General features: G+C 47.5%; 1 protein-coding gene across 1 annotated transcript; it reads left to right on the top strand.

The window, feature by feature from the left end:
• Positions 1-575: 575 nt before the first annotated feature.
• LOC101596639 (1,25-dihydroxyvitamin D(3) 24-hydroxylase, mitochondrial) lies at positions 576-20,292 on the top strand. Its single transcript, XM_004663852.2, has 12 exons — positions 576-1,147; positions 1,315-1,505; positions 2,153-2,246; positions 4,378-4,474; positions 7,090-7,181; positions 8,569-8,680; positions 9,734-9,879; positions 14,347-14,513; positions 16,347-16,425; positions 16,850-17,047; positions 17,136-17,255; positions 19,147-20,292. Exons 1-11 carry the CDS (start codon positions 890-892, stop codon positions 17,244-17,246), a joined length of 1,545 nt encoding a protein of 514 aa, XP_004663909.1. The 5' UTR covers positions 576-889; the 3' UTR covers positions 17,247-17,255; positions 19,147-20,292.
• The last annotated feature ends 7,363 nt before the right edge of the window (positions 20,293-27,655 follow it).

The raw sequence follows: 27,655 nt of genomic DNA, 5'->3' as shown, positions 1-27,655 counted from the left end.
TTCAGTAGGCTCAGGAAGGCCACTTTCTTCCCCCGAAAGCTCAGCCCAGGCTGGGCAAATCTGTCTTCCAGGAAGGCAAGCCTTCCAGGCCGGGCCGCGCTCAGAGACCTCAGCGGAGCCCTGCGGGGCGATTGTGCAAGCGCAGGGCAGCTGCAAGGCGGCCTGCTGCCCGCAGCGGGAGAGCAGCAGGACGAGGCGCCCTCCCTCGGCGTGCACTCGCTGAACCCGGGGCTCGACGCGCCTTCCCCGGGTTATCTCCGGGGTGGAGCCCGCGGTGCGCCCGCCTGTCAAGATGCGCGTCGGTCACCCGGTGCCCGGCGCCCTCGCTCACCTCGCTGACTCCACGCTTTCCTCCACGCCCGCCCTCCCCACGGCGTCCCGCGTCCCTCCGGACCTTGCCAGCCTGGGCCCCCTCCGCCCTATTCCATGCGCTCATTGGCCACCCAGCGCATTCCCTGTCTCCATAAATACCTGGTACCTGGGCCTGGGAGCCGGGAGAGGCACGCAGGGAACGTCAGAGCCGGCAAGCATCCCTCCCGCCCTCCCTGACATCCTACTGCTGAATTGAGACTTTAGAAGTCAGAGAGGGACCCGCGACCCTCTCTTTTCTCCTCCCACAGCCGCCAACCCCTCTGGCTGCGCTTCTCCAGCTCCTGAGGCCAGCGCAAAGCCGTCGCGCACGCCCCGAGCCGTCGCACCTGCACCTCGCAGCATTGTCCAGCACTGTCGCCCAAGTCCCTTCTGCTCCCGGCCCCCTCTGCCTCCTCCTCATCACTCCTGCTGGACCTGTTTGCACCACCTTCGCCCCCCGCAAAACCTCCCAGCACCTCCTAACCACTTTGCCCTTTTCAGTCTGCGCCTTCTCGCCCCCCTCGTACGCCCCACAGTCATGAGCTGCCCCTTCAGCAAGAGGCTTTCCCTGGTCGCCTTCCTGCGGCGTCGGGGAGACCTCGGGCAGCCCCCACGGCCCGTGACATCCTCAGCATGCGCCACCCCTCCGACCCGGGAGGTGCCCCTCTGCCCGCTAAAGGCAGGCGGAGAGACGCAGAATGCCACTGCCCTCCCCGGACCCACCAACTGGCCACTGCTGGGCAGTCTAGTGGAGATTCTTTGGAAAGGTGGCCTGAAGAAACAGCACGACACTCTGGTAAATACCCTGTCCTGAACACCCCCCCCATCCCCTCCTCCTGCAGAACCTGCGCTGCGCTCCCCGGGGGCGCGCCCTCCCTTGCGCCTCGGGCACCCCGGCGCCCCGCTGACCCGGCCCGGGCCGCGGCTGCGGAGGATGCGCCCTGACTCCCCGCCCCGCCGCAGGCCGAGTACCACCGGAGGTACGGCAAGATCTTCCGCTTGAAGTTGGGGTCCTTCGACTCGGTGCACCTGGGCTCGCCCTGCCTGCTGGAAGCGCTGTACCGCGCCGAGAGCGCGTTTCCCCAAAGGCTGGAGATCAAGCCGTGGAAGGCCTATCGCGACCTCCGCCGCGAGGGCTACGGGCTGCTCATCCTGTGAGTGCCGCGGGCAGGACGCGGGCGGGGAAGAGGAGGCAGCCGCGGGTGGCCGGGCTGGGACCTCTCTTGGACAGGACGACAGTGGCCTGGCGCGGGTGCGATGCTAACCTCTAGTAGACGTGAGCGTGGGACCCTGGGAGACCCATCTTCCCAATGAGTGTTCACCTGCCCCCCACACACCCCTAGCCTCCAGTTTCCCAGTGGCCCCTCCCCACTTAGCAGGGCACATCAAAAGCCCTGGTTTATCGCCTTTCTGGTGTCATCTTGAGCTGGGAGCAGGGGCGGGGGGGGGGGGGAGAGAACTTTTGAAAAAAATCGCAAACCTGCCGCGCAATTCTGGTGCTAACGTGGCCTGCCTATTTCTCCAGGGACTCTCGGGCCTCATGGGCCTCCATGGTTCAAGGTTGGAACTGGAGGCGTCTGCGTAACCCCCACTTCTTCCCAGTTTTTTTGTTTTGTTTTGTTTTATGAGGTAGGGTCTCACTCTAGTCCAGGCTGACCTGGAATTCACTATGTAGTCTCAGGGTGGCCTTGAACTCACGGCGATCCTCCTACCTCTGCCTCCCGAGTGCTGGAATTAAAGACGTGCGCCACCACGCCTGGCTTCTTCCCAGTTTTGCTCTAACCAGGACCCCTCTTTCCAGGGAAGGGGAAGACTGGCAGAGGGTCCGCAGTGCTTTTCAAAAGAAACTAATGAAGCCAGTGGAAGTCATGAAGCTAGACAGCAAGATCAACGAGGTTGGTGCCTGCGGACAGAGGGGCTAAGCTGAAGTCACAGCTGGGGGCAGGGGAGGGGAGCCTGGGTGATTCAGGGGCGCCGTTTCTCTCCTTCCTAGCCACATCCTCCTCCCAAAATTCATCTTCCTCTCTCCATCAACCCCTTCGAAAGCAAAACTGCAGAAGGGAGCTATTATACACACAGCCGTTCCTGGCCACAGTCTTGGGTTGGAGCCCAGCCTTCCCCTCCTCACTCTGAGAGCTGCTATGCGGCTTCTCTCTCATAAGCCTCTTTCCCAGTCTTGGTAGCTCCTGCACAGCCTGTTGCGAGGGGCTAAATGACACAATGTCGCCCCGCTCTTAGGCAGTGACATTGGAACTGGGTTTTTCAGACTGACTAGCAGTCTACAAGGCAAGGACCACAGAAAAGGCATCCAGGCAGAGAGGCTCGTCTGCTGAAAGTTTAGAGGAATGAAATGGCATGTGTTCAGAGAATCGCTGTCCATTCTTGCTGCTGAAACGAAGCTTTCTCTGAAATGACTCTGGACAAGAAACAGGGCTTCACAGTGGCTTTTCACTGGGATTTGTACAACATCCTTTAACCAATAGGGACCCATTGGGGGCAGGGAGAAGCTTATGCTTTTTGGGTTGGGGGGTGGTTGGAAGCACAGTCTCACTCTCATCCAGGCTGACCTGGAATTCACTATGTAGCCTCAGGGTGGCCTCAAACTCGTGGTGATCCTCCTACTTCTGCCTCTGAGTGCTGGGATTAAAGGTGTGTGCACTTTAATCCGGCTCACCATGGTTGTTTACTTTGAATGGCACAGGGATCCACAGGGAGTCACAGAGAGGAGGCAGTGCAAGTTGCAAAGCTTCCAGCAGCCAGGGAATTGATATAAACAGCAAAGTAGGTCCAGCAAGGCTTTTAGCAAGCAGCATTCTGTGTGCTCTTCCTAGAGGGCTCAGTGGCCCTAGATTGAGCAAACTGCTGTCATATAGGCATGCATGCCCAGTGTGTAGTATAGTAATACAATAATAATATATAATATAATGATGAGGAGGAGGAGGAGGAGGAAGGTGGTAGGAACTCCATACATTCATATGACATCTCCTGACTTTAGTGGTAGCAAATTCAGGTACTTTTAAATGTATCATGTGAGAAAATTAAATGTGTCCATTGGTTACAACTACGGGCTGTTTAGTTACCGATCCCTTATCTCACAGTCTCCAGGATACAAGTCATCCGTTAGGTAACCAAGTAACTTAACCAAGTTAAGCCTGTTTCTCACTTGGGACATGGAAAACAGTGGGAGGGGGGAGCTACCCCATGGGGTGGCTGTGGGGGTCAACTAGGATAATACACTTGGCACCTTACGTGGCCCGATCCAAGCCTTAGGAAGTGTGAGGTCCAGCGCACTCCACACTAATGAACAGCTGTGGGAGAGGTGATGTTGTGCAGCTATGGAAATGTGAAGTGCAAACCTGGGATCTGTGCGGTACCACAGTCCTTGAGCCGCAATGCATTTGTCTAAATCCTCCCAGTGGCTTGGCCGCCCATTGCGCTTGGAAAGAAAGGTTCTCTTTGCTTACAATGCCAGATTTGCTTTAGGTCAGATGCTGAAACTCAGCATGGGGAGATGGTTCAGCGGGTAAAGTGCTTGCTGTACAAACACGGGTATCTGGATTTGAACTTCCGCTACCCATGTAAAAAAAAAAAAAAATGATGTGGTGGCGCATGCCTGTAATCTCAGCTCTGGGGAGGCTGAGATAGGAGGATCTCTGGCCGGGTGTGTGTGGGGGGGGTGGCTGGTCTAGCTGAATCTGTGAGTTCCAAATTCAGTGAGAGACCCTCACTTGAAAAATAAGCTGGGGAGCAATCAGACACACACACACACACACCCAAAAAGAAGAAAAAGCTGAAACGTAAGCTTCAGTAGCTGCAGGAAGAGCTTAGGAACTATCCCAGGACAGGGCTGTGGGAGGAGTGGGCGCACTCCTAAGGAGGGTGTGTTAGTGTTAATTATCACCAGGAATAGCAGCAGCTTGGAAAATGAACTTGTGGAAGAGAAGCCCTTCAGTTTACTCACAGAGCTTGAAACTTCTTCTCCTTCCACGACATTAAGATGCGCCTGCCTGGTTGCTTCCCTTTAAGGTCTTGGCTGACTTTATGCGGAGAACAGATGAACTGTGTGATGAGAGAGGCCGCATCCAGGACTTACACGGCGAGCTGAACAAATGGTCATTTGAAAGTAAGTTGGATTTACAGTCTCATTTATTTACTTTAAAAAAAAATGGTGCCCATCTCCTTGTAGTGCCAGGCATTTATTTATTTGACAGAAAGAAAGAGGCAGAGAGAGAAGGAGAGGGAGAGAGAATGGGTGCACCAGGGCCTCCCGCAGCTGCAAAAGAACTCCAGACACATGTACCCCTTGTGCATCTGGCTTTCATAGGTCCTGGGGAACAGAACTGGGATCCTTTGGTTTTGCAGGCAAATGCCTTAACTGCTAAGCCATCCCTCCAGCTCACTCGCTTACTTACTTTTGCATGTAGATTGAGATAAAATGTGGTTCTGTCAATGATTCTCCAAGGACCCACTACAGCCAGCTAAGGGCTGGCCTTGCGTGCAAACCCTTTCAGCGCTACCTCCAGGCATTTTGCTTGTGATCTGCACTACAGGTTGTTTGTGAAGTTGACAAACATTTATGAGACGCTGTGTGCTGGGCACTGCAGGGTATGAGGGACACAGCAAACAAAATAGGCAACATCATTGCCCTCAAGAAGCGATGAGTCCAGAGGGACACATAACTAGTGGACACGTCTCAGTATATACATGGCAGAGGAGTGAAAGGGTAAGGGAGCTGAAAAGGAACAGGAGAGCCTAAAGCCCTCTTTGCTAAGGTGTGGGGGGGTCTTCTCCCCATAAGGGAAGGAAAGGAGTTGGAGGCTATCTTCCAGTGAATGTTGAAGATGGTGGAAGTGCAAAGGCCCTCAGGCAAAGGCATGAACATTAGGTCACTCTGGCTGCTGGTGGCAGGAATTAGAGATGACTTCCCCTGCTGGAGGAATTCGTATGACCCATCTCCTCCATCAGATCAACCTCATTTAAAGTTATTGGCCAGCTGGACATGGTGGTGCATGCCTTTAATCCCTGCACTCGGGAGGCAGAGGTAGGAGGATCTCCAGGAGCTTGAGGGCACCCTGAGACTACATAGAATTCCAAGTCAGCCTGAGCTAGAGTGAGATTCTACTTTGAAAAACAAATTCTTTGCTGGTCATTTTAGCAGCATAGAAAGTTTCATGCAAGTAAAAAATCCACCATGTGTTAAGCAAGAGAGGGGTAAAGAGAAAAAAAAAGTGATTATAGAAGAACAGGAGGACAGGAGTGTTTTTGGAAATATAGCACCAGAAGTACCCAGGCTAAGAACCACCGAAAGCATTTAGCTGGAAGACAGCCTTGACCTGGGTGGTTTAGGATCTGTGGTCTAGCACTGTGAGGCACCTCCTAGGGGAAGGGAGTGGGCAACGCCAGCTGAACGCATACTGAGGCCCCAGGGCCTTCCCAGCTTTGCGCTGTCCATCCGTAGCTTGTTAGCTTGAGTCTGACTGAAATCAGCTGCTCCCAGCCTTCTCTCTGCAGTCGAGACAGAGACAAGAGGGAAGGGGGAAAGGTTAGCTGCCTTGTGGCCTAGTTGTCAAGAAAGGAAAAAGACCAGTCTGGTGTGGTGCCTCATGCCAGCATTCTTGAGAGCGCTTCTCCTCAGTCAAGCTGATTACCTCTCAAACAGTGCTGAGTGGTGTTCAGTCAAAACAGGAACAGTCACAGAAGTTAATTTTAAGACAGCCAGAGGAACTTTCTCAATGGGCACACTGTAGTCATATGATGGGACGGGTCTTGTTCTCAGGAAGGTTGGTGACATCATCACTGTGTAGAAGAATGTCATTATTCTTAGATGACTGCTACCGTATTTACTGATGAAGTGTCATGAGAGCTGACACTATTTTCAAAATATTCAGCACACACGAACTCACTTACATATAAACACACACGTAAGGAGAAGGTGGTGTGAGTGAAAATCATGATGAGTGCACCTGAATTCAGGAGATGCAAGCATATTCTAGCCTTTCACCTTTTCTCCTAGTAATGTGTTTTAAAATATTTATTTACTTATGTGAGAGAGAAAGAAAGAGAGAGAGAGAGGATGGGGGCTCCAGGGCATCCAGTCACTGCAAATGAGCTCCAGATGCATGTGCCACCTTGTGCATCTGGCTTATGTGGGTCCTGGGGAACCAAACCCAGGTCCTTAGGCTGTGCAGGCAAGCACCTTAACCACTGAGCTAAATCTCCTGCCCCAGGAATGAGTTTTAAATTAAGGGCTAGAGAATTTTATTATAAAACTTGGTGCTTAAGTGGGAAAACAAACATCTGTCAAGCGTTAGGCCAGTGCCTGGCAGGCAGCGGCCACGGAGGCCACGCCTCCTCCTTCCCAGTGCTTTTGCTCACAAGCTTTTCTATCCACTGAGTTTGGGAGACGAAGCCAACACACGACTCCAACAGCTTAGGGCAGGCAGGGCGGAGACCTCACCCAACCACCCCTTTGTCCCCAGCTTCCACGACAAATGTGGCCATGGACTGTCTCTGGCCAGGAGGTTTGAAGGAAGGTGCATCATTTACCCCTAGAAGTGAGTTCTGGAAAGTAAAGAAGTGTCCATGCCCTTCGCTCTCACGATGTCCTTTTCCTCGAGGCTTTCCACCTTGATCTCCTCTTGCAAAGAGTGCGGTGTTATGAGGCTCAGGCCAAGCTGCACTAGCCAGCTGGTCACAGAGCCCGGCGCAGTGGGTGACAGTGGTTGTCCTGGTTGACAGGCATCTGCCTCGTGCTGTACGAGAAGCGGTTCGGGCTCCTCCAGAAGGACGCAGGGGAGGAAGCTCTGGCCTTCATCACGGCCGTGAAAACGGTAAGGAGAGCAGCAGCCCTCACCACGGCAGGACAGACAGATGTCATACTGGACACCCAGACGGGTGCCACGTGTCTCCCAAGGAGAGGAGTACACACACATTTTATTTCAACAGTTCATTCACTTCCTGTGATATAGGCCTTTTTTTGGTGGGGGGGGCTTTTTGAGGTCGGGTCTCACTCTAGCCCAAGCTGACTATGTAGTCTCAGGGTGGCCTTGAACTCATGGCCATCCTCCTACCTCTGTTTCCCTAGTCTGAGATTAAAGGTATGTGCTACTATGTCCAGCCAGATGTAGATATTTTAATGGATGTGTGGGCATAGATGTGTGTGTCATAACATGTTAAGCCCAATGTTATTTTTTACTGTTTAAGCAAGTTCATTTTAATAAAATAAAGTGCTATTTTATATTTATTTTAGGTATCCCAGTTAATAATTGGTTGGCTTAAAATGTTTTTTTTTTTTTTAATTCTGTGAAATTTTTCAGTTTTAATTTTTGAGTGGTTCAGGTGATGTGCCGATGTGGTAGGCACTGTGAAACTGACTTGGAAATAACTAAGATAAGGACAGGCAATCTGAGAAACTGAAATGAACATGAATGTTGTAGTTTTCCTTTTTATAAAAAAAAATTTATTTCCTTACAATAGTCTTAAGGGGCTGAGTGTGGGGCAAAGGCAGCAGTCCTGGCTATGTGGGAGGTTGAGACAGGAGGACCAAAAGTTTGAAGCCAGCTTGGGTTTCACAGGGAGTTGAAGGGCAGCTGAAGCAATTGAGTGAGATCCTGTCTCAGAACAAAAATAAAACAAAAGGAAGGTGGTACAGCCGAGTGTCAGAATGCTTTCATAGCATCTGCCCACGAGACCCTGCCTTGTATCCCTGGTACCACAGAGAGAATAAATAAATAAAGTCATAAAACCTAATTGTTTAAAGAATCTAGATTCTTTATTTTTATATCATTTATTTATTTGTGAGAGGGAAAGAGGCAGTCACACACAGAGGGAGGGAGGCAGAGAGAGAGAGAGAGAGAGAGAGAGAGAGAATGGGTGTTTCAGGGCCACCAGCCACTGCGAACAAACTCCAGATGCATGAGCCACCTTGTGCATCTGTCTTACGTGGGTCCTGGGGAGTTGAACCAAGGTCCTTTGGCTTTGCAAGCAGGCACATTAATTACTAAGCCATTTCTCCAGCCTCCTAATGTTTTTTATAACACAGAGAGCAGAAAGTCATCCTATGATGACTTCCTATATTCCACCAGAAGTGGTGAGAGAGCCGGAGCTTCTCTAAAGTGCTTCCTTTGGGGCACGGGCTGTAGTTTAGAATGTTCCTCCAAGAGGAACGCTGGCTCGGAGGGGAGAACTGGGAGTGGAAAATGTCTGGGTTTCTCACAGATGATGAGCACGTTTGGAAAGATGATGGTAACCCCGGTGGAGCTGCACAAGACCCTCAACACCAAGGTGTGGCAGGCGCACACGCTGGCCTGGGACACCATCTTCAAATCAGGTGAGAGGGCCAATGTCACACTGGCTACCACAGATGACACGGCCTGGACTTATCTTCCCTTCTGAGCCACTCTGATTTTCTGGGGTGGGGAGGATTACACCTCACAATTGCCCAGACTTTGCAAACCCATGGGTTTGGAGAGGGAAAGGCAGGAGGAAGCTCTCTGTGCCCACTCTGGAAACTACAAGAAGTAACAACAAGAGCTTTGGGCGTCTTTGTCCCACGTGTGCCGCCATTTCATCCTCAGTTGCCTGAATAACAATGCTTCCTACCTCAGCGCACCTTTGCTGGGCTTGATAAACACACACACTTTGGCATATTGCAATATTTTGGTGGTTAGAAATATTTTCCCTACATAACCCAGGGAGTATTTGGTCCTAGGCATTATGAGTACATGTGCTCATTTACCCCTCACGACAAAGTTCCTTTCCTCAATAAGCTTATGTGGTAGGTCCTCTCATTAGCCCCAAGCAAGGCCCCTGAGGCACACTTGGGTAGCTTTCCCAAGACTCCGTGTTTGGTAATGTTTCAAGTCTCAGATACTCACTGCACTGCCCTGTGGGATCATCCTTTTGTTAGCATCTCGCTATTCCTAGTTTACCACAGGCCTAGAACTCAACATGTTAGTATCACTGTCACTATTCCTGGGCACTGTCCTTGTGCATGTGTGTTTAGTGACACCTGGTTCTGAACATAAACCCAGTTCTTCTTTCCTCTCTTGCTAATCTCTCCCAGGCTCTGAGCTATTGCTACTCAAAACGTGACTTCAGACCCAGCAGCATCTGTCTCCCGGGGGGGGGGGGGGGGTGTTGTCAGAAATGCAGATTTCCAGGCCCTCCAACTCCTGAATCAGAATCTGCATTCCAAGATGCCCAGGGGATCTGTGTGGAGACAGACAAACCCTCACCAGTGTAACAGGAAGACAATCACATTAGCTCAGTTAGCAAACTGTCAATGTCCCTAAAGAGACTCAATGTTGCAAGAAGGTTTTCTGGGGTATTTCCCTTGTCTTGAGTTTCATCTGGCTTCCCCTCTGCTCTGCCTTTGGAACAGTCAAGTCTTGTATCAACGCCCGACTGGAGAAACACGCCCAGCAGCCTGGCGCCGACTTCCTTTGTGACATTTACCACCACAACCGGCTGTCCAAGAAGGACCTGTATGCCGCTGTCACGGAGCTCCAGCTGGCGGCGGTAGAAACGGTAAGGGTGCTCTGCTGAATACATGGTCATGGGCTGGAGAGATGGCTTAGCGGTTAGGTGCTTGCCTGTGAAGCCTAAGGACCCCGATTCAAGGCTCGGTTCCCCAGGTCCCACGTTAGCCAGATGCACAAGGGGGCGCACGCGTCTGGAGTTCGTTTGCAGAGGCGGGAGGCCCTGGCGCACCCATTTTCTCTCTCTCTCTCTCTCTCTCTCTCTCTCTCTCTCTCTCTGTCTTTCTCTCTGTGTCTGTCACTCTCAAATAAATAAATAAAAAATTTAAAAAAAAATAAATAAATAAATACACGGTCATCTAGGCATTTTTTAAATTGAGAACTTTATTATCTGAACATACTGTATATTGGTCATATTCCTATCAGGTATTCACGTGGGGTTATCAGTGTTCGCGTGGGGTCATGAATGCACCAGTCAGTCTCTGTGGGGGGGACCGTGCCTCAGAGTTTACCTTTTCACCCTGTCACTCTTTCATTCTTTCTGCCCTTCAGCAACGTTCCTGGAGCCTTAGAGCAGTGTCATAAGTCTCCCTTAGTGCTTAGCCCTCAGCAGCTCCGACTTTCTGCCTGCTTTGAGGAGTTCTGAGTATTCTCAGTGTCTATTTCTGTTTTTTGTGATGACATTTAAGTAGCCACTGGCCTCACTCTCTCCACCAGGATGATCTGAGTAGCATTAGCCAAGCAAAACCAAAAATTCTCATCATAGAGCCAGGCATGGTGGTGCACGCCTTTCATCCCAGCCCTTGGGAGGCAGAGGTAGGAGGATCACCGTGAGTTCAAGGCCAGCCTGAGACTACATGGTGAATGCCAGCCTCAGCTAGAGAGAGACCGTACCCCAAAAAGCAAAAGCAAACAAACAAAAGTGCTCATCATAGCTGCCGTGCCCTCGAGGGGCCACGCTCAGCCTCCTGCGTGGTGGACGTCACATGCTCCAGGGAAAGAAACACCAGAGTAAGGCCTGGCCAGTGCCAGGACAGATGGCAAAAGTGCCACAGGGATTTTTTTTTTAAATATTTTAAAATTTATTTATTTGAGAGAGACAGACAGAAAGAGGCAGAGAGAGAAAGAGAGAGAGAATGGGCGAGCCAGGGCCTCCAGCCACTGCAAATGAACTCCAGATGCATGCGCCCCCTTGTGCATCTGGCTAACGTGGGTCCTGGGGAATCGAGCCTCGAACTGGGGTCCTTCGGCTTCACAGGCAAGTGATTAACCACTAAGCCATCTCTCCAGCCCGCCACAGGGATTTGTAAACAAACAGTAAAGCTCCCATGCCCTAGCAAGATGATTTAGGTTCCTAAGAACTGGATGGGGGGTAGGGGGTAGGGAGACAGCTCAGATGGTAAAGCACTTGCCTTGCAAGCATGAAGACCCGAGTTCAATCCCTGGAACTCACATAAATGCCAAGTATAGTGGGGAAGCCTGTATAACCCCAGGCTTAGGAGGTGGACACAGGAGAGCTCCTGCAACTCAGTGGACAGGACACCTGAGGACGGCATGTGAGGTGGTTCTCTGCCTCCACACACACATGGACACACATGGACACACATCTGGACACATACTCAAAACACAAGCAAAAAGAAACCCTGGATATATTTTAGGTTATTTCCCATACAGCCCTAACGTGGCTACTAAATTAAAATGAAATAAACATTGAATTATAGCCTTATAGGCCAATAATATTTTTACTGCTCAAAGTAATAAACCTAGTGTATTTGGAATAGCTTGACTTAAATTTAAATAAAACAACTAATTTGGAATAGCCTGATTTAAATTTAAATAACACTAATTTGGAATACATAGCTGATTCTCTCAGTAGATTCTTCATGCAGCCGAACTCCAGACACTAACACCCATACACATAGGCCTGGGTTAGGTTAACTCTCTTTGATTCATTTACTGAGCTGTCACTGGTATGAGGCAAAGCACTATTCCCCACATGTGCATTCCCTACACCTTAGAGTCTCTCAGCGGAAAGAATTTCAGTCCATTTCTTCTCCATGTTTTCCCCATTTATAGTGGGTTTTTTTTTTTTGTATTAAGAAAAGATTTTTTATTGTTCTTTCCCCCCTCTTGGATCACAAGGCAAAAATTCACCTGAGCTCTCTTCCCTATTGAGTTGCAGTCCTTTCCCTAGAAAGCAACATGAAGGAGAACTTCATCCGTTATTTTCCTTACCAAGTGGCATGTGAGTCCAGCAATGGTGGAAGTTTACTTCTGTCTACTGCTGTACTCCTGGGACATAGAAGAGCTCCTTGCATACAGTAGGTGGCCAATATGTGCTCACTGTGTAAGTGAAAGAAGATGAGAGCTACAGAGTACTATGTGCCAGGGATTGTTCCATATCAGAGTCTACCATGAACCAGAGACAAAGCCCTCCTCCTCCTCATGGAACTTAGGTGCTGATGGGAAAGAAAGACAGCAGGTATCTATACACACATGTGGTTATTTCAGATGGTGGTAGACACTGTGGAGAAAACCATCCAGGGAATGTAGCAGAGAGATAGGATGGAGTGAGGTCCCTCACCAAGAAGGAAACAGTGGAGCCTATTCTGCAATGATGAGCACAAGCCAGCCCTGGGGAAGCCTGGGGGAAGAGTGCACTCAGTAGCAGAAAGAGCACATTCAAAGACCCCAAGACAGATATCTAGACAACCAGCAAATGTGGTCAAATGGGGATTGGAGAAGCCAATGAGCTGGTTTAGCCAAGGCCTTGTGAGCATTTGGGATTTCCTATGCCTGTGACGGGAAACTCCTGAATCATTTTAAGCAAGGGAATCACCTGATCAATTTAAGTTTTGAGCAGCAGACTCTGGCTGGTAGATGGAGAAGGAGCTTAGCTGAGGGAACAAAGAAGCCCAAAGCCAGTTAAGGAGAGAAGGTCAAGGCAGGACCCTTTATACCCCTGAGGTTTCACAGCCCGCATCCCCTACAATGTAGTTTTCCTGGCGGGCCCGGGCTGTCTAACGTGGCTTTAGTGAAAGCTGCAGATACCCAGCTTTGGGGAGCTCTACTCAGTACTTGTGGTGAAGCACTGACTGGCATGGTGAAGGCACTTTCTCCATTTCTTTTTCAGACCTGGTTATTCTGAAAGTTACACTTGGAGCATCAGGGAGATTTGAGGGCCTCTAATTTGGTGGCTGCGCCCTTTCCTGCTCTGTAACTGGGATGCCTGTGACAATGCCATCCATGGTTTATTTGTGGTTGAGGTCTCAGTCCTCTGACGTGACGCCTGCTTGGAGATTCCCTTTTCCAAACACAATAAGTCACCACCGGCTGTGTCCCGCCTTGCTTTACTCCTGCATTTGAGGGACACACGGCACTTAGTAGCTGCCTTTATGCCTGCAGAGAGAGAGAGGATGCAATGACCAATGTAGGGGAATATTTGGCTGAAATTTGTTAAGAAAGGCTTAAAACAGAAGTGCTCATGACCACTGGTGATGAATATTGTGCTGTGATATTGCTTCTGCCAATATCTTTTGCTCCTCTCTGCCTTTGGAAAGGAAACAGTATGCCTCTTGAAAGGTGCCCAGCCTTTGTCCGAAACCATAGCTGAGTCCTGGGCATTTTCAGCTTGATGCCAGCGTTTCTTATTTTGGTTTGGGCCTTTTCCTACAAGGGCATGTCACATGCAGCTAAAACCTTGATTCTGCCTGTTCATGTTTTTAGCGCATGTAAAGCACTTTTTGTTTTTTTTTTTAACAAGGCAGGGTTTTGTTCCAGCCCAGGTTGACCTAGATAGACCTCAAACTGTATCCCCAGGCTGGCCTCAAACTCATAGAGAGCCCCTACTTCAGCCTCTGGAGCACTGCGGTTAAAGACATGCACCACCACAATCAGCAAAACCTTCTAGATTTAATAAAATTCTGTCTTGTGCATTTGCACTGCAAAACAAACAAAAAAAAATTTAAGCTTCTTGTTAGCCACACTTCAAGGAGCTTATCCTTCTCTCTTCACTCAATTTTTACATTACTGTTTTCCATTAAACAATTTCTAGTTCAACTTTTTAATGTTGAGATGATCTCAGATTCACCATCGGGTCTGAGAGGAAGAAAGGACCTCTTTGTAGCTTTCCCCCCACTTCCCCCTAGCGGTGGCATCCCACATAGCAACAGAGTGCCCAGAAATTAACATGGGCATCGTCCCCCAATCTTATTCTCACTTCACTAGTTACACAAACATTTATTTGTGCGCAAACAGTTATGTCAAACGTTAACTTAAATGTCCTGATGCAGCCAATGATTTCCCCATCATGTAAGCTATCCTGAATTGGAAGGCTTTGCAAGACAAATCTGACTTTATCCACATTGGATTTGCTTAAAGCACAGAAAATAGGAACATCTGAAAAGCACCGCCGGCGTGTTTGCAGAGGGCGGTGGTGGCATCGCTTCTTTCAGCCAGCAGGGGCTTGAGGGTGTTTATCTGCAGAAACTCACGTGTGTATCCGTTTGGCTTTCAGACAGCAAACAGCTTAATGTGGATTCTCTACAATTTATCCCGTAATCCCCACGCACAGCAAAAACTTCTTATGGAAATTCAGAGTGTGTTTCCTGAAAACCAGATACCGCAGGCTGAAGATCTGAGGAATCTCCCATATTTAAAAGCCTGTCTGAAAGAATCGATGAGGTGAGGGCCCCGCATTTGAGCCAATCTGTGTATTTTACAAAACGATTCCCATTTTTGTTTTTTGAAGTCTAACACATCATTCAAAAAAAAAAAAACTGTATGTTCATGCATATGTGGATACAAGTATGTGTGTGTTCGTGTCAAGGCCACAGGACAACCTCAGGAGTCGTTCCTTAAGCCCCATTTACCGTTTCTGAGATCGGATCTCCACTGACCTGGGACTGGCCTGACAGCCAGACTGGCTGGCCCGCAAGCCCCAGGGACCCGCCTGTCTCTGCCTTCCCTTCCCAGTGCTGGGATTACACGCACTCGCCACCACACCTGGCTTTTTTTAATGTAAATTCTGAGGCTCGAACTCAGGCCTTCATGCTTGAATAGCAAGTACTTTACTGACCGAGTTTTCTCCCCAGGTCAGAAAACTGTTCTCTTAAAAATATAACAAAGGTGAGCCGGGCGTGGTGGCGCACGCCTTTAATCTCAGCACTTGGGAGGCAGAGGTAGGAGGATCACCGTGAGTTCAAGGCCACCCTGAGACTCCATAGTGAATTCCAGGTTAGCCTGGGCTAGAGTGAGACCCGACCTCAAAAAAATATATATATATAAAACAAGGGTGCCCCCCAGGTACCCTTCATCCCTGGTTGATTATAAACACCTACCAGGCTGGAGAAAGGAGGCTTGGAGATATTCCAGTTTCATTGTATAGTATTTATTTTCTTTTTTAAAAAAAAATTTTATATTCATTTATTATTTGAGAAAGATAGAGAAAGGCAGACAGAAAGAGAGAGAGAGAGAATGGGCGCATCAGAGCCTCCAGCCACTGCAAATGAGCTCCAGCTGCATGCACCACCCTGTGCATCTGGCTTACGTGGGTCCTGGGGAATTGAACCTGTGTCCTTTGGCTTTGCAGGCAAGCGCCATAACAGCTAAGCCATCTCTCCAGCCCAGTATTTATCTTCTAAATCATCGGAAAGATAGTGCCTTCTCTTAAATCTTGGAAAGATAATGCTTTCCCTTTTAAAATCAGTAACAACTCCCCCTCTAATGCATGTAAGAAAACCATATTACTGTATGACATGACACAGAGACACCTTTCTTTATACATCCTTCATGGGAAATAAAACTCTCACCTTTGGATTAGAGAGAAATCATACAGGGCTGGGAAGGCAGCTCAGTGGTTGGAGTCATGTGCTTTGCAAAGCCCGCCAGCCAGGTTCAGTTCCCACCATTGTAAACCAGGTGCAGAAAGTGCTTCAAACTTCTGGTGTTTGTTTGCAGCAGCAGGAGGCCCTCCCTGGCACACCACCCCACATACACACACACACAAATAAAGAAAGAAAAATAATTTTAATGAAAGAAATCGTGCCAAGTTCATAAAGGGTAGATGGAAGCAGTGTGGAGTAAACATCATGCTTCAGGGTTAAAGCATGAAAAACATGCAGCTCAAGTCTAGAATGAAACAGAGAATCACTATCACCAGACAGTAACCAGCTTTGTGCTAGGAATCTAATCAACATGAAAAAGAAAGAAGTGAGCTGGGCGTGGTGGCGCACGCCTTTAATCCCAGCACTCGGAGGCGGAGGTAGGAGGATCTCCGTGAGCTCAAGGCCACCCTGAGACTCCATAATGAACTCCAGGTCAGCCTGAGCTAGAGTACCTTGAAAAACCAAAATAAATAGAAAAAGAAAGAAGAAAAACAAATACTAAAGAGATACAACTTTACTGTGGCCACGAACCCATTTTGAATAAGAACTCTCGCAGCTCTGCGTACACGTCCCCCACTGTGTGTCCCCCCGGACCCCGCAACCACCTTTACACCCGACGTTGTTTCTTCAGGTTGACCCCCAGTGTGCCCTTTACAACTCGGACTCTCGATAAGACAACAGTTGTGGGCGAATACACTTTACCCAAAGGAGTAAGTAGACTTGGCACATCCCGTGGCTTACAAAAACTTTTGTTTTTTTACCAGGAGAACGTTCATTTTGGAAGGCTAGAGAGAACAGAAGATAGTGGGCACGCTCCTCAATGTGGAATCAGGAGCAATGGCTATGGAGTCAGGCGCCCCAAGTCACCCCTTACCCACCCTTGTCTGAATGGTCCCCAGTGAGTTACGGAACGTCTGCGAGCCTCAACCCCTTCTATATCTATAACATAGAGAGACATGTTGTCATGGAAATAGGAAATAGGAACAGGATGCAAAATTGTAACACTCTGTGCCTGTTTGTTACCTGGCATATTTTGTGGGTTATTTCTACATATGTACGATGATTGCCCTTCTAAATTTGGCCATTCAGCCTCTCTTGGTTACTCATTTATTACTTGTTTCTCTGTGTTTTCAGACAGTGTTAATGCTAAACACCCAGGTGCTGGGTTCCGACGAAGACAATTTTGAAGATGCCAGTCAGTTTCAACCCGAACGTTGGCTTGGAAAGGAGAAAAAAATCAATCCTTTTGCACATCTACCATTCGGCCTTGGGAAAAGAATGTGTGTTGGGCGTCGGCTGGCTGAGCTCCAGCTGCACTTGGCTCTTTGCTGGGTAAGACCTGACTGCATCTCAGCCGTGTCCTACGCTGTCCCCCAAGGCGGTGGGAGGGTTAATGCCTTGTTCTCCATGTGTGTCCCAGATCGTCCGCAAGTACCGCATTGAGGCCACGGACGAGGACCCTGTGGAGATGCTGCACCTGGGTATCCTGGTGCCCAGCCGTGAGCTCCCCATTGCGTTCCGCCCTCGGTAGAATGTCCAGGTGAGCATCCAGGGTGCCACAGGGTGCCCACTGTAAGGGGCCGTGTGTGACCAGGGGGTGAGCTGAGCTTGGAGGTCAGCTAAACTCATCCTTTAGACCCTGACCATCTTTGACTTTCTTTGTGACCTTGAGGCTTTACTAATATAACTTCATTTGTTTTGATTTTTTGTTTTGTTTTGTTTTTTTGAGGTAGAGTCTCATTCTGTCCCAGGTTGACCAGGAATTCACTATGTAGTCTCAGGGTGGCCTCGAACTCACAGCAATTCTCCTACTACCTCTGCCTCCCAAGGGCTGGGATCAAAGGCATACACCACCACATCTGGCTTGTTTTGATTTCTAAATATATTTTATTTATTTATTTGATAGACAGAAAGAGAGAGGGAGAGTATGGTCCATTCTCTCAGAAAACTATTCTGTTAAAAATATAACAAGGGTGCCTCTCAGGTACCCTTCATCCCTGGTTGATTATAAACATCTGGTAGATGTTTATAATCCAGCCACTGCAAACAAACTCCAGATACATGCGCCCTCTTGTGCATCTGGCTTACATGGGTCCTGGAGAATTGAACCATGATCCTTTGGCTTTGCAGGCAAGTGCCTTAACCACTAAGCCATCTCTCCAGCCCTGTCTTGATTGCTAAATGATGACTGAAATAGTACCAACCACTAGAAATTGATATGAATGCCAAGTATGTAGCACAGTCCCTGGCATCAGGCAAGTGGTCAGCAGCTGTTGGCTTGCATGTGAATAGCAGAGGATGATGGAGTTTGATGTGAAGGACCCGACGGCAAATAGTTCAGGCTTTGTGGCGCATACCGTCTTTGTCACGTCCACTCAGACCTGTCTCGAGCCAAGGAAGTTGCCGTAGACATTCATAACGAAATGATAGACTGTTGCATTAGCTTAGCTACTGCTGCTAGAACCGATTACTAAAATGTAGTGGGTAAACAACACAGATTGAGCATCCTACTGTTGTGTAGATCGGAAGTCTATAGTACTTCTAGTAGGCTTACAGGTGTTGGCAGGACTGTGTTCCTTTGTGGAGGCTCAAGGGAATGATGTATCTCCTTGTTAATTTGGGGCTATTGCAGAATTTGCTTCCCTTATGGTTGTAGGACTAATTTTTTTTTTTTAAGTGTTATCTAGGTAGGGTCTCACTCTACTCACTCTAGTACAGGCTGATCTGGAACTCACTTTTCAGTCCTAAACTGGCCTCGAACTCATAACAATCCTCCAACCTCTATCTCCCTGGTGCTAGGATTAAAAGCATGACCTACCACTCCCGGCCAACATCCTCTTTTATTGCTGGGCTCAGCAGAGAGCCCTCGCTCACTTTAGACACTGCCCCTGTGCCCCTTGGCTCAGGGTCTCGTCCATCTCAAAAGCTAGCGACACCACACTGTCTCTCCTGCATTTGATCGCCTCTCTTCCTTGCGTCCCTCTCCCTGCCAAGTGGCTTCCTCTCTAGTCACTACTCACAACTGCTCAGACCTCCTTGCCATGAGAGATAACATAGTCAGGGCATCTGGGGATTAGCACGTTGACACTTTAGAGAGTCATGATTCTGTGTACCAAGGCTGTATTGCAACAAAACTGATAGAAAGTCTTTTTGATTTTACAAAGAAGCCTTAGGGGAGAAGCCCAAACTTCAGCAAGGACAGTGTGCTTGCTGTGCGCAGGGGGCCACACCTTTAGTCAGAGCCCCCGGCGATTTTAGTATTAGCATTCAGTTTCTTGAAAGGTCTCCAGATAGATGGCAGATAGATAGATAGATAGATAGATAGATAGATAGATAGATAGATACATACATACATACATACATACATACATACATACATGGATAGATTATATGTGTGTGTGTGTGTATATAATGAACACTTTATTTTCCAGATCTTTTTGACCAGTATCAAGAAAGTCAATCCTCCCCTTCCTACAAGAACAGTGCTGATGGCTTCAGTATTCCTGGAAAAACAAGCTTCAAAAGACAGAGCTTGCAGCAAGATATGCACATGCCCCACACGGGCTTCCGTAGAACTGACCTCCAGGTTGTCGTCTCCCAGCAACAGTGTGCCCGCAGACCCTCTCCAGTGCTGCCAGGCAACTCAGGGCTGACTCGCTGCTGCTCCAGGCTGGCCCAGTGTCAGAGCCCTCCTGAAGGCCATGGAGATGCTCCAGAGAAAACCTCTTTTGTCATCCAGGCTATGAACAGTCAGTCCTGCCAGTCGGGAAAGACTGCACCTTCCACCAAACCCATAGTTGAATCTGTAATTCCCAGAACTATGCTTACATTTCACAATGAGAAACTCAACACAGGTTAATTGTCTACGGCTTGAGCAGTACCGCTGATGTATCCATTGCTACTCTGCTTCATGTAATATTTGAGGAAACGCCAGCTTAATAATGTTAAGCAAAGCTAAATATTGGTTAAAGGCCCTCAGGAAACTGCTTTTACTATGTGGTAAGTGGAAAGGTTACTGGGAAATTAGAGACTATCCTAAGAAGTCCTTTAATGAAGTCAGGACTCCTAATTTAAGAATACCTTTACGATTTCTTGAGTTATTTGTTTAAAGGATATGTAATTTTTAAAATTTTCATTAATTTCTTTCTTCTACAGTGCTGGAGAATGGATAGAAAAATCAACAGTTTCTAAGATGTGTGTGTGCGTGTGTGTGTGTGTGTCTGCACATGCATATGCATGTCAGTGTTAGCACACAGGTACACATATGGGGGTATTTCCATGGTGATTCACTTCAATCATGTGGACATATAAAGATACATGGTGCCTAATTTATGATCTGTGGCACAGGGCAATGTCCTGAAATTTAGCCTTAGCTCAAAAATGTTTGTGTGTCTTTAAGAAAATGATCTTCCATCCCTTGGTTTTCTCCTTTATACATAGTAAAGTGTGTACACTTTAGATATTAGCTTTATAACATCTGTTGTGTTATTGAACCTCTTGGGAAAATACTATTTCATAAGTGCAAAATACATCTTAAAATAGAATATGCAACATTTACAAAACTTACAAAATGTTTACATATGGCTTATTTGTAGTACTTTTATAACAAAAGTATACTGTATATTTCTGTATATTGCATAAATATTTCCCTTTATACATTACATTTTTAGAATATTTCTGAAGTTTACATTTATATCTATATGTGAATGATAATGTTCAGACTTCTAAGACAGGCGTATACTTTCCCTCAGCTATAAAATTATTTTTAGAATAATAAATCCAGGGTTTGGGTGTGTACTTCAGGGTAAGAACATTTACCTTACATACATAAGGCCTTGAGTTCAATTCCCACAGTACTGCTAAAAAAAAATGTGAAATAAACAAATAAATCCACATGTATTGTCAGATTTTATGGTTTGCATCATTGAGTTCTCTAGAAATAAGAATAAAAGCCTATAAATATTTGAGAGAATTATTTCTCTTCACTGTGTTTCATCAGGGCAATTTTTTGAAACTCAAACTTTGTCTGATTAGTAAAAAAAAAAATGTTTTCTTGTGTGGCCATTTTATAAGCCCTAAATGACACATCAATCCTTACCAAAAACTAGATTTTGCTTGCAGTGTAGCAGTGACCTTCTTGTTGCTGAGACAAAAATGTCCGACCAGAAGCAGAACAGAAGAATTGGGTTTATTTCTTTCTGGTTTTGTTTCCATGGGAAGTTTCATCATGGTGGGGAAGAGCATGGCAGAAGCAGACAGACAACATCGCATTATCACATCAGCAGGGAGGAACTGGAGTGTGGGCTGAGTGTGGCAAGGAGTGCTGGGTTTAAAACCCAAAGCCCAGCCCCAGTGACACACTTCCTTCAGCAAGGCTGCATCTCCCAAAGGCTCCACCAGCTAGTATTAGATATGAGGCTTAATCACCAACACAGGAGGCTATGGCGCACATGTAATATCCAAACCACCACAAGCAGCTGACCGATGACTCTTGAATCACAAATTAAGTTTTTAAACTTTTGCTGTTTAAATATTTTACAAGTCTTACTTGCTTCTTATCTGCACCACCATATTAGCTACTTTTATTGTCTTTCTGGCCAAGTATTGGACAGGAATCAACTGAAGGGAGGAAGTATTTCTTCTGGCTGGCACTGTGGGCGCACAGTCCACCAAGACGAGGATGACACAGTGGCAGGAGTATGGTTTGAACAGCTGTGGTGAGAAGAGCACGAGGCTGCTTTCTCACATCTTTGCAGACCAGAGAACAGACAGATCCAGCTACAGCCCAGGACCCTACGCCTGAGCATCCCACTTCCTCCAGCTAAGCCCCACTTCTCAAAAGTTCTACAGCCTCCCCAAACACCACCAGCAGCTGAGGACTAAGTGTTCAAACACACAATCCTTTGGGGAACATTATACATTCAAACCATTAGAGCTACCATCCATTATGCTGGCTATGGCCACTAAAGTCTTGCCTGGACAATTGCAGTAACTTCCAGCAGCCCATCATCAACGGAATTCTCCCTGCATCTTTCATCCCTTCTACCTTTCACCCTCTCCACCTTTCACCCCCTCCATCTTTCACCCCCTCCACCTTTCACCCCCTCCATCTTTCATCCCCTCCACCTTTCATCTCCTCCACCTTTCGTCTCCTCCACCTTTCGTCTCCTCCACCTTTCGTCTCCTCCACCTTTCGTCTCCTCCACCTTTCGTCTCCTCCACCTTTCGTTTCCTCCATCTTTTGTCTCCTCCACCTTTCGTCTCCTCCATCTTTCATCCTCTCCATTTTTCATCTCCTCCATCTTTCATCTCCTCCATCTTTCGTCTCCTCCATCTTTCGTCTCCTCCACCTTTCATCTCCTCCATCTTTCATCTCCTCCATCTTTCATCTCCTCCATCTTTCATCCTCTCCATCTTTCATCTCCTCCATCTTTCGTCTCCTCCATCTTTCATCCATCTTTCACCTCCTCCATCTTTCACCTCCTCCATCTTTCACCTCCTCCATCTTTCATCCATCTTTCACCTCCTCCATCTTTCATCTCTCCCATCTTCCATCCCCTCCATCTTTCATTTGCATGATTACCTCACTAGTCTTTCCCTTTCTTTCCTTTTCTCTCTTTCTGAGATAGGGTCTCAAGTATCCCATGCTGACTTCAGACTAAATACATAATTCTCACCTTGAACTCCTGATCCTCAGGTTTCCACCTCCCAAGTAATGGGATTAAATGGGTGCACCATGGTGCCTAAGTCTTTCCAAGCCCTTTCTTATCCTTGCATATGGCTTTCCACAGATCCACCATCCAGAAACCTCAGCCTACATCATACACCCCAACATGTCTCTGATCTCAGGCCACACTGCCTTCAGCTACTCTCCTCTATTCCATCATCACCATTCTCCCATGAGCACACTTGTCTGCAGCACTTCCTCCTGTAACTCTGCCTGTTCTCTCCCACAACCCAGTTCTGGGTTCATGGAGGAAGTCTTCCCCAGTGATCTCAATTCCATGGAGGCTGACCCTGGGACAGACTCCCTGAGAGAGTGATTGCTGAAGACATGAAAGGAAGTGACCAGGGAATGAATGGGGCTTCCATAGTTCTGCCATTTAGGGTCTGTCACGGGGAAGTACTTCCAGGTACATTTAGCTGCACCCATCCAATTACAATGACAAGACCAGCCATAGGACTGTCCTTGAGGAGGGCTGCAAGTACCAGCCACCAGAAGCAGAGCATGGAAACCAGGGACAGGCCACAGATGGACTAAGGGTGACAGGGGTCAAGTTGCAACGAGGAAAGTGCCTGCTGCCCCTCCCTGCTCTGAGAAGAGCCCCTCCAGTGGACACTCAAGGGTTATAGACGTAACGATAATAACAATCCAGAGTTATGGGCCACCCTGCCTAACTGGGCTCTTCTGAGCACCAGCTGCAGATGAATCTATCTCTCCTTCCCACCTGCCTGTCCAGGGGCACAGTGGTGATTCTTCTATTTTAACACACACAAAAGCTCAGTGATGCATTTGGGGAAACCAGATGTCGTGTAGGGGATACAAGATTCCAATTCAGGGGGATTAGACTGGGAACCTAGAGGATTCACAGCATAGAATTTGGGGTGACCTACATCTATGTTCCCAGACCATGGTCACTGATATTTGGCTCCAGAATAAATATCTTTTGCTCCCTTTGTGGTGAGAGCTTTTTTTTTACTCTCTACCGCCATCATCTTAACTAACAGCTGCTAATACAACTCTTATTGAACATCTTCTAATGTTCTAGAACTATCTGTGGTGTTTTGAGTCAGTTATCCACATAAACTCGTGTGCTGTGATTGTTTGGTCTCCTGCTGATGACAGTTCTAGAGTTGAAGCCTTGCTAGAGGGGGTGTGTTGTTGGGGGTTGGCCTTGGGATGTTTGAGTCCAGCTCCCGCTTTCCAGAACTGACTCATTTTTTTGCTGATAGTTTTCACCTGCTGTGGCAGAGGTGATGTCCAGCCTCTGCCGATGCCATGCTGTCCTCTGCCATCATGAGCTTCCCCTTGAGACTATGAGCCAAAATAAAACCTTTCCTCCCATGCTTTTGGTCTGGTGCTTTGTCTCAGAAATTCAAAGGTTGCTTCAGCAATTCCTGGTACAGCCTTACTAAGAACTTGGAGATCTGCATGTTTTAAATAGTCTTGGAGAAATTATATGTCTCACTCAGAAAAATACACCAAGCAGAAAGCTTGGGCTTGAACCCTGGGCTCCACAGCTCTCACTAATTTCCCACACTCCGAAACACTTAAAGTATCTAAATGAGTCAATGGTTATATGGTTATCAAAACATAGTTAGGAGAACCTCCTGGCTGAACACCAAGGTTCCACTTAGGACTCAACCTAACGTATCACCCTCTCTCTAATCTCCTGAGCCAGACCTTGACCTCCGTGGCAGAGCCTCACTGCTGCTCCACAGTTGTTCCATTGTCCTGCCAAACCTCCCGTATCAGCAACACGGTGTTTGCAGAACTTAGTCATCACCATACCTTGGGCCTGGGCCATGTCTGTCACATCTGCTCCCAATCACTGATGACTTCAAATGACTTAGATTTGAACAGCAGAACCCTTACCCTACCTAATTTGTTTGGCCATGGTGTTTAAAAACATACCATGTGACTTATATATGTAGCATGGAATGGTGAGGTGATGGAAGGTGCGCCATACGATGTGGTTGGGCAAAGAGGCCAGGACAACAAGATCACTGTGAAGCCAAGAGTCGACTCCACACACTTGAAAAACAAATGAATTTTTATGTGCATTTATCTTCTTTTTAACAGGTTAATTTCGCTTTTCAGTTTGTTTATTGTCAATGCTTATGCAGTTATTTACCAAGATCTCTTTATAACTCATGAGGGCTACTGGAGGTTAGAGATAGCTTCTAGTCTGTATCAAGTGATTGTTAATCATCATTGCCAACTTGACGGGATTTAGAATCATCGTGGAAAACACATCTCTGAGTGTGTCTATTCTTGGTTTGCAGAAAGGTTTCATCAAGGAGGGAAGGTGTATCTGGTATGTGAGCAGAGCCAACACCATCCTATGGACTGAGCTCCCAGATTGAATGGGAGAAAGCGGGTTCATGGCTCTCTGCTTCCCAACTACAGGGGCAATGGGACCAATGGCCTCATACCCTCACGAGCATGCCTTCTCCACCGTGATGAGCTATCCTCAAACCATGAGCCAGAATAAGCCTTTCCTCCTTCAGTTGCTTCTGTCAGACACTTTGTCATAGTAATGAAAAAGTAACGAACACTACCAATGTCAATTGATTGGTGACACAGCCTGAAATATCCTTGAGAAGAGCCATAAAGCGGAGTCTAGGTGTGGCAGGATAGAAGGTCATGATTGAGGCAATATCTACCAGAAGTACTGAGGAGCGAGGCAGCACCCAGGACACAATGTGTTCTGGGTATCAAACTTATAGATATGTAGAAAGAAAGCATCTTATCAAGCACTGTGTTTGGAGTCATAGGGAGTGTATGACAGGGATGTCTAAGTGTTTCACTAAGAGCGAATACAGGTCATTCATGTGTTTTGTTCTGGGAACAGTTTAGAGGTACACAAGGATCAAAGTCAGCTTTACATTGCTGGGATGAACTTGCACAGCAGACACAAGTCATGGGAGGAAGGGAATCTATTTGGAGTTTACAGATCCAGGGGAAGTTCCATAATGGCAGAAGAAGCTGGTGCCCTTTCACAGGTCCACCCAGAGAGAAAAACAACCACCACCACCACCACAACCATGAGAAAGCACACTCCAGGAACCCCAGGCAGAGCTTAAGCCCTCTGCATATCTTTGGCTGGAATTCCAAACCCACCTCCACACACCTTAGGGCTGGACCCTAGGACCCAGCCACACAGTGACACCAAGTTGCCAGCTTGAATAAAGCTCCTGAGTCTATGGGGGGACATCCACTCAAAATACCACAACAAGCAGGTCTCATTCCTGCCTGTGCACATCTTACAATCATCTTTGGTAACAGTGGTTATTTTGTTTTCACATGTGTATGTAGAGAATTGTGACATGACATGTGACATGATATTTGGGGCACATGCATATGTGCAGATAGATGCACACACCATGTGCATGTCTGTGCAGAAGCCAGAGAATACTGAGTGTCTTCCTCTATCACTCATCTACGTGTTTCCTCGAGACAAAGTCCCCACTCAGCCCATCACATCCATTTTCAATCAGTGAGCCCCAGGGATTTTCCAGTCTCTGCCACCCACAGGACTTAACTTAAAGGCATATATGGCCATTGCTAACATTATCTTTATGTGGGTACTAGCAAATCAAACGCAGGCTCTCTTAGACCTTCACACTTGCTCAGCAAGCACTCCAACACATTTAGCCATGCAACCCAAGTACTGTTCTATATTTCTTATATATATATATATATATACTGTATACTGAACGCCTTTAATTTTCAGTATCTATATGTGTATATGGTAGGGTTTTTTTTTTTTTTTTTTGAGGTAGGGTCTCACTCTAGCCCAGGCTGACCTGGAATTCACTATGTAGTTTCAGGGTGGCCTCAAATTCACAGCGCTGGGATTGAAGGCATGTGTCACCACACATCTGTCTTAAAAATATTCTTTATGTATTAAGACAGACAGAGAAAGAGAGATCGAGCAAGCGCCAGGGCATCTGGCCCCTGCAAATGAACTCCAGATGCATGTGCCACTTTCTGTGTTTGGCTTTGCATGGGTACTGGAGCACTGAGCCCTAGGCCAGCAGGCTTGGCAAGCAAGGCTCTTTAACCTGAGCATCTCACCCTCCCTAATTTCAGTGTTAGAGGGGCAGTGCCTCAATGGAAATGCTGAGTAATCTTCTATCAAGATCCAACTTTGGGAAGAATGAGAAATGACACAAGCACGGAACTGCTGGAAATGAGCAGCCCTGTGTGGAAATTGTAAAGAAACAACTCTTCATTTTATTTATTTTTTAAATTTAATTTTATTTATTTATTTATTGGTTTTTCAAGGTAGGGTCTCACTCTGGCCCAGGCTGGCCTTGAACTCATGGCAATCCTCCTACCTCTGCCTCCCCGAGTGCTGGGATTAAAGGCGTGCACTACCATACCTGGCTAACTATTTTAGAGGCGAGGAACCTGAGGCTTAGAGAAAAACAATGCACTTAGGGTTCATGGACGCTGAGGCCTAAAGATAAACAACACACTCAGGGGTCACGGAAGCTGAGGCTGAGAACTTGACAGTACACAAGATTCATGGACGCTGAGGCTTAGCAATCAACAAAACCCTCAAGGTGCATAGAACTCATGCTTCAGGAGACCAGGATTTGAACTCAAGAAGTCTAACTGGAAAAGGCGCCCCCAGAAGTGGCCCCTAGAGACCCCCCTGCCTCCTGGGACACATATTTGTCTTTGTGTTGAATCTCTTTTATGAAGTGGTGACAGGGCCTGTGACTCACTTCTAACCAGTAGAAAGATGTCAAAGGCAATGGGATCTGCCTCCCACTGGCCTTGATGAAGCCCAGGTTCTATTGGGAGGCTCCTGGGGCAAGGAGCAGAGGGCAGCCTCCTGGCCAAGAGGAAGAGCTGAGCCGTCCTGGTCAGTGATCAGAATGAGTTCAGTCCATTACTTGGTCCAACTTACACCTACCAAACCTTTCCATTGTTTTCTTTTTGTTTGTTTTGGGGTTTTTTTGTTGTTGTTGTTTTGAAACTGGGCCTCACTGTGTAGCCTCAATTGCCTCAACTTCTCAAGTGCTAAGATGACAGAAATGCAATACCACAGTTGGCTTCCAAACATTTTGGGTTTTTTTCCACTTTTTATTTGATTTATTTAATATATATTATAACAAGTCATAATCTTTTATCCCTTCACTTCTGCTCCCATTACCCTGAGGGCCCTCCTCAGTGGGGTTATGGTATTCACTGTGAGGTTACTGGTT

This window comes from Jaculus jaculus, chromosome 8 (assembly GCF_020740685.1).
Source record: "Jaculus jaculus isolate mJacJac1 chromosome 8, mJacJac1.mat.Y.cur, whole genome shotgun sequence".
In the NCBI taxonomy this organism is placed as follows: domain Eukaryota; kingdom Metazoa; phylum Chordata; class Mammalia; order Rodentia; family Dipodidae; genus Jaculus; species Jaculus jaculus.
The sequence above is the reverse complement of the archived record's forward strand: the minus strand, read 5'-3'. Positions and strand labels throughout refer to the sequence as shown.

What these genes read in the sequence shown, in the direction of transcription:
- LOC101596639 (XM_004663852.2), top strand. Translation starts at nt 890, where the DNA reads ATGAGCTGCCCCTTCAGCAAGAGGCTTTCCCTGGTCGCCTTCCTGCGG. An exon ending in TCATCACGGCCGTGAAAACG is followed by an intron (nt 7,182 to 8,568) that starts GTAAGGAGAGCA and finishes GGTTTCTCACAG; the next exon opens with ATGATGAGCACGTTTGGAAA. An exon ending in TGCACTTGGCTCTTTGCTGG is followed by an intron (nt 17,048 to 17,135) that starts GTAAGACCTGAC and finishes TGTGTGTCCCAG; the next exon opens with ATCGTCCGCAAGTACCGCAT.